Source organism: Phytophthora parasitica (assembly GCF_000247585.1).
Source record: "Phytophthora parasitica INRA-310 unplaced genomic scaffold supercont2.23, whole genome shotgun sequence".
Taxonomy (NCBI): Eukaryota; Oomycota; class Peronosporomycetes; order Peronosporales; family Peronosporaceae; genus Phytophthora; species Phytophthora nicotianae.
The window spans coordinates 83,463-90,020 of record NW_008649009.1 but is presented as its reverse complement, the minus strand read 5'-3'; the positions used below and the strand labels follow the sequence as shown (position 1 = coordinate 90,020).

At 48.2% G+C, this 6,558-nt stretch overlaps 1 protein-coding gene across 9 annotated transcripts; it reads right to left on the bottom strand.

The window, feature by feature from the left end:
- On the bottom strand, window positions 1–6,244 carry PPTG_10749 (hypothetical protein). Of its 9 annotated transcripts, XM_008906155.1 has the most exons (7): window positions 6,014–6,244; window positions 5,734–5,951; window positions 5,537–5,669; window positions 3,072–5,461; window positions 2,678–2,996; window positions 268–2,609; window positions 1–205 (listed from the first exon to the last, which is right to left on the bottom strand). In XM_008906155.1, exons 1-6 carry the CDS (start codon window positions 6,150–6,152, stop codon window positions 763–765), a joined length of 5,046 nt encoding a protein of 1,681 aa, XP_008904403.1. In that variant the 5' UTR covers window positions 6,153–6,244; the 3' UTR covers window positions 1–205; window positions 268–762. The 9 variants fall into 9 exon arrangements, with proteins under 9 accessions (XP_008904403.1, XP_008904405.1, XP_008904409.1 ...); XM_008906157.1 differs by having other exon boundaries at window positions 5,537–5,951; XM_008906161.1 differs by having other exon boundaries at window positions 3,072–5,669.
- Between the last annotated feature and the right edge of the window lie 314 nt (window positions 6,245–6,558).

Sequence of the window (6,558 nt, the reverse complement as noted above, 5' to 3'; positions counted from 1 at the left end):
GCCGCCGGCTTTAATGGACTAACTTATCCTTACGTCCTCGTAAAGCCGTGTTGCCGACCACCGCGAAACAAATATTGTTGCCAGCGAGATGTTCGCGTCGAAAACGAAGCAAACGACTTCCAAGACGACAGCAGCGCCGTACCAATAAGGAATCCCGGCCCAGAACGGTCAACTGTGCACGCTCGTCTTGCCTCACGCGCCATAACTGTGTCAGCATCCAAGTTTCATGAGTTAATGTGAATACAAGATGCTTGCGTTTGATCCTACCTGCTCGGTGCACTATTTCGATGTATTGTCGTTCTTCCTGTCGGTGTTGGCGATACAGGCACTTGATTCGCTCTGGGGGTCCAGGATAACGTGATATTTGTCATATGGCATGCCAGCCCTGCGACGAAAGTCAAAGTCGCACATCAGGTTCCCGAGGTTCACTTGCTGTCCTCCTTTAGTAGCGCCTTAATTGAGTCTGGGAATTCGCCATGCACAAGCAGGTCGACGTCGTAAGAGTAATCTCGCAACCATTCGTCATCTCTCTTCGCCAAATAGAGCGTCAGATCACCCACAGTATACTTGTAGGGCTCGCGAAGTCGATCATTCTCTTCGCCAGGTCACAAAAAGTTGTAGTCTCGTTGTCTTCAAAATCGATGAGCAATACTTTGCCTCCTTCGACAACTATCTTTTTCATTTTGGTCGAAATGCATCGTTGTCACTTCAACATGTGAGCCAACAATATTATCATCACGTGGCTAGCTGGAAATTGTAGAGCTATACCGCAGCTTGACCAGAACTATTGACATTCTCAATATCCCACACACGCACCGAGCCATCCCATGAGCCAGAATACACCAGTGAATCACGCATTTCAAGACAAGTGACACCAGAAGAGTGCACCTTCTTCTCGCGAAGACACGAACCCGAGTGCATATCCCAAACGCGCAACCATCCGTCTTCTCCTGCTGACACCAGTTTCGTGAAGTCACGCTGCAGACGCGTCACCGGGCCTATGTGACCCCGCAGTGTTAATCGTGGTCCTCGCTGCACATATCTAAGATCCCAAACGCGAACAAGACCATCGGCTGCACCAGTGCAAATGGTGGGATCTGCAGGTCCTCCAAGACTCACACACTGAACAGGGCCACCATGTCCACATAAGTCTTGCACAGCATGTACAGGCCCCCCTGTTCCTCGAAAGGATGTATCCCACACCTTAACAACGCGATCATTCGCCGCCGTCACAAGTCGGGTGCCAGATACCTGCAGGTCCCGTACACCAGCTTGGTGAGCCTCCACATTAACCTTTAGCTTACACACTGCGAGATCCCAAATCTGCACTGTCCGACGACGATAACCCAATGCCAAGTCATCATCACTTGAGAGTAAACGCAGACAGCTTACTCCGCCATTGTCTGCGGGTTTGCCAGTAGCTTTGTGTCCACTTAACAGTGCTACACTGCTCTCTTTTGTTGTTTCCCATATCCGAACTGTACCATCGTCAGAGCCAGAAACTAACAAAGAGCGACCAGTTCCAAGCTGATGTCCCAGCTCCATACACGTGATTGCATCCAAATGTCCACGCATCACGATACTCCGCTTGGATACTGACGCGCCATCTACCTCACTGTCTTCGGTCGAGTTCATGGTGTTGCTACTGGTGGAAGACAAGGAGAAGAACGAGAACATGTTGCGCTTCTTCGGTGTTGCACGCAAGTCCCAAGCACGTAGAGTATGGTCTCGAGACCCGGAGATCAGCGCATTCCCACGCATCTGTATAGCCACCACAGCATCATTGTGACCGTCAAGTCTGATACCTTTCTCCTCTTCAGATGGATCAATATCTACGACGTTCACACGCGCATCAGCCATACCACAAGCTGCACGGTCGTTATTGGTAGCCAAACAAAGTACAGGTGAACCGGACTTTGCCAACACTGCACTTGGGAAGACAGCGCTACTTCTCCTTCGACGTGTAGGTGGGGTCCTACTCATCCAATCTGCGGGATGTTGATTGCCATTGGTAATACGCTCATCACCCAGACTCCCCGCCTTCACCTGACTGAGTTGAGGCATCTCCCGGACCGACATCTTGCGGCGAATTACCGTGTTCAGATCATATTCGCGTGATAACACCGGACTCTCAGCAAATACCACCGGTGCTGTAGACGATGAAGTCTCGGGAGGAAGCTCTAGCTTGGAAGGAGCGGCAGGTGGCGGTTTGTTGTTTACGGTCTTTACATTGATCCTGGGTTGAACAGCATCTTTAGGTGGAGAGGGCTTGATGTCCTTGGACATATCGAGAGCACGGTACACATTTTCTGCGAGTTGCTTGAGAGTGTCCAACAACTCTTTCTCCTTTTGGTACGTCGAGCACATAACTGTCACGAAAGTCAACACTTTCTGGAGCGGTACTTCATAGTTGAGCATGTCGTACATCAGACTCCCAATCACAGAAAAGAAGAGCTCGTCTCCCACAGTCTTTGGGCCTTCTTCGTCAAATTCGGTAGGATCTGCTTGGTTCGCAGCATCGATCTCGCAGATAAACGCGTGCTGCCATAAATCCAGCGATCGACAAATGGGCAGCAAGCGAAGAGGTGTCACAAGGTACTCCTTCTTTGCTGTAATAAAACGTAACATCAATAAGTATTGAGATTATACACGCCCATCATTGCATGAAGAGCCTTACCGAATCCGATACCACTGTGCTTATCCTCCACATAGTGATAGTACTGGGGTGCGACTTGAAGGATTCCACGCGCCGTCGAGTAATCCTCATGGACCGCACATTGGTTCATTAATGCTGACGTCAACCTTGCGAGCAACCGGAACCCTGCTGCGCCAATGTAGCTCCCAGAACCCTTCGGATTATACCATGCTGAAGAGCTCATCGTACCGCCCGCTTTAGGAGATCCATTCACGCTTTCAACGTACTGATTGCTAGGTTGCATCAGGATAAGAACAAATAAATCCCTCGCGTGTGCGCTTTTAAAATATGACACACAAGCCTGGAAATCATAACAAAACGTAGAACTCCGTGTCAGTAAAAAGAAAAAGAAAATAACTGGTAAAGCATAAAATACCCGTATCTCTTGCTCGGTAACCGAGTCATCAGACGTGAACACTGCAGTCAAACACTTATGAAGCACTTGTTCGATTCGTTCATCTTCCGACGATAGAAAACGCCCGCCAGGGCCAGGTGACCCGGCTAGTGCAGCCGCAGCCATGCTGTCAATATGGAGGCGATATTGGTTCACTTGGTGCGCGTTTTTCAGTAAATGTGCGTTTGCTTTCAGCAATCTTGGCTCCACTCCAAGCTTTCGGGCGAGAATCTCATGGTTCAAGTTCTCACTCGACTTAGACGAAGCAGCCGTATGAGCATCGATATCACTGGTCTCAAGCGCAAATGGGTCCCATTGAACTGCTCTCTCCTCATTCAGCAAGTTTTCGATCTTTATGCCCAAATCTTTCAACGTCTCCTGTGTATCTATATCGACTTCTCCATCACTGAACGTTGAAAAGGTCGTCGGAGTAACCTGTACTGGTACACCTCCATCACGATTGTCACCGTTAGATCCCTTGCTAGTTCTGGGGTCTTCTATGACAAGAACCGGTATATCCGTCTTTGCTGGTCCTGTATCCAGGAACGAATGCTGGCTCTTAGATGTTAATAAGGCTCGAGTGGACTGAGACCACTGATAATCCTTTGGTCCTCGACAAAGCGTGAGATACACGGAGTGGAACACACTTAGCTCAGCTGAGCTGTGGCTTTCGAGAAACGCCTGAAAGGCCTGCGTGCAGAACAGCCGAGTCACCAACGGAGTCACTTCACTGTCGATAGCTTCACTCTCGAAAAAGCGACGCTTGTTAAAAACTGGAAGCTTCTGGTTCACGAAAAACAGGCACTCACGGTATCCCCTCACGAGCGTAGAAAGAAAGCACACAAACTCCATCCGCACTTGCTTTCCTGTGTCAGGACCCCACTCAACGATATCGCGTCGCTCTTTGTTAACGTCTTGCTTCGGTTCGTCATCAGTGTTGCTCTCCATTTCTCCAAATAATGACGGATGTAAAATAGTTTTTAGCCTGTGATGAAGAGCTGTTGTTAATTTGTGAGGTAATACTGGCCCGCCGGATTCCTGCAACTGGATGGTCCCGCGATCAATGTCAACCACCACGAGATGCTCTGGACGACCATTTTCAAGCAAACTTTGTAGCCAATTGGTATGAATTCCTAGGATGTACGGGAGAGGGGCCTGGAGATATTCTGAAAGCACTCGAGGTAAAATAGGCACGTAAGGGTGTTGCCATCGGAACGGATAAATGAGTGCACAAAGTCCCTCAGCTACTGGACACAACAAAGACTGCTGTGTAGAGTGGATAAGTATCCGGTATTCGCAGAGAACGAGCGCCACGAGATAGATGATCGTCTTGATATCGAAGAGCTGGAAAATTGGCTCGAGAGAATACACCAGAGGCTGGAAACCTTGTTGGATAGCGATGAAGCTTCTCGCTTTCGTAGGAGATGGCTGTGCACCCTGAGCTGATGCTGTACGTCGAAGCTCTGGTCGTGCAAGTACAGCCTCTTTCATCGTGTAAATGGATGTCATCGACGGCACCATAATTCGAATTTTTACGTTGTGAACAGCAAACTGGACGCCAAAAACACCACGAACTGGTAGTGTGATCTCGTGACAAAGACTACATAATTGTTTTCGTGTATTTGTCAGCCGCAATTCGTCAGTATTTTCCAGAACATTATTTTCCTTGTCTCCATTTGCTGCAATCCAAGCATGAGCAACAGCAAGTAAACATGTTGTAACCTCTTCAATCTGCGGAATCCGTGTCAAAAACGCTATACATGTAGCATCCCACTCGTTCACTTCGGCCCCTCTACTTTTGGGACGGCGATGATACACCACAAGACACACGACGTAACACCTGCACAGACCATCATCGCCACCCACCAGTACAAACGAAAATATTTTACTCTGAGGTCGATCAGCTTGAGTGACGATTTCAGGTCCACCCGGGAAGCAAAACCACTCAACTTTTGTCGGCAGTGGGAAATCCGGTCGATCTGTGATTGGGTATCGAAAACGAACTTGCGCTTCATCCAAGCTTGAGGAGTTGTCACCGTTAACTGCAGCCCCTACCACAATTACGTAGTCAATAATACCCGATTCGAGTGGAATAGTTGCAGCATTTGCAGCTTCAGAGGTCTCTACTCGCAATTGGTTCGACACGGGTGATGCGGAAGAAATCTCCGTCGCTGGAGAGGGTGGCAGCATTGACGTGGGGGTGACGCGCCCTCTTTCAGGAGTCTGCGAAACTGAGGCTGGTACCCCATTCGGAACAAAATACAGCGAAACTCGAAGGGCAGTGCGTAGCGCAGACGAAGACTCTTTCCGAACAAGAGGATACCACTGCTCCACTTCCTGTCCTTCTGGAAGCCTGGTAAGGGGCAAAGTCACTGCCAGCAATTCACCAACATCACAGCAATATACCCGTTAGTAAAAATTACAAAAATACATGTAAACCTCCTCACCTTTGCCAATGTATCCTGGACATGAACTGATATCGCCTTGAAGCGGTAAACTTGCGTGCGTTTTATTCCTAACTCGATCCAGACAGAATAGCTCCACCTCGTCGTTCGAACTCACTTGTTCCATGTAAAACTCCTACACAATATCACACGTGTTTTTAGGATCAATCCAACGCCTCTGAAATATTCACAAAACTCACTTCATCCCAGCAGATCGCACTGGCCCAAGCGCGTGATTCCGTTGCAAAAATTCCCGAATTTGAGGCTCGTAATAGCACACAGATCATGTCTGGGATTGCCTCATGCTGCAGGTTCTGATGCTGTGGGGGTCTGCGTCCAGCAAAAGGTAGCCATGATGAAGTCGTCACGGAGCCATTTTCGACAGCTCTTGGGGTTGGTAAATCGATCGCCTGCAGTACTGTTCGAGATGCGTGGTGTTAGCTATCAGAATACGGTTATTTTAGACAAATTGGTGCGTACCTCGGATGCGCAGTGCGCCGACAATCACCTGGCCCGGGATAGCCGCCGCCTTCTCAGATGCGCTGGCCAGTGCAGCGCGTGTGGGAGATAAAGATACTTGCGTGGAGGGTGCATCGATGACCGTGGTGGCCGCACTCATGGAGCCGCCGTGGCAGCGACTTGAGCTAGAAGTCTAGACGCTTACAGTGAAGAGGGCTATAACAGTCTGGGATTCGTAGTAACACCCATCACAGTATTACAGAATACTTATGGAGTCTAGCATGATGGCTATAATATATTATTTTTTTTACATGTTAGTACGTGTAGTACACGGTGTATCACAGAGGTAATATTCTAAAACTAATCCTCAGAAATTAATAAATAATTCTAATCAAAATTATTTTTATTATTAATAACCTTCACCCCCAGTTAAGAATTATTATCAGATTATTATTCCAGAGGAGGACATAGATGGTGACTTCGAGAGATCTGATTGGCCGGTGAACAAAAGATGTTTACTGGATGGCATTCAAACGAAAATAATTTAAATTTTTAATGGTTTTTTT

Coding starts and splice junctions, on each gene's coding strand:
- PPTG_10749 (XM_008906153.1), bottom strand. CDS start 6,152: ATGAGTGCGGCCACCACGGTCATCGATGCACCCTCCACGCAAGTATCT. Junction 5,952..6,013: donor CGGCGCACTGCGCATCCGAG/GTACGCACCAAT, acceptor CATCTCGAACAG/TACTGCAGGCGATCGATTTA. Junction 5,670..5,733: donor GTGCGATCTGCTGGGATGAA/GTGAGTTTTGTG, acceptor GATATTGTGTAG/GAGTTTTACATGGAACAAGT.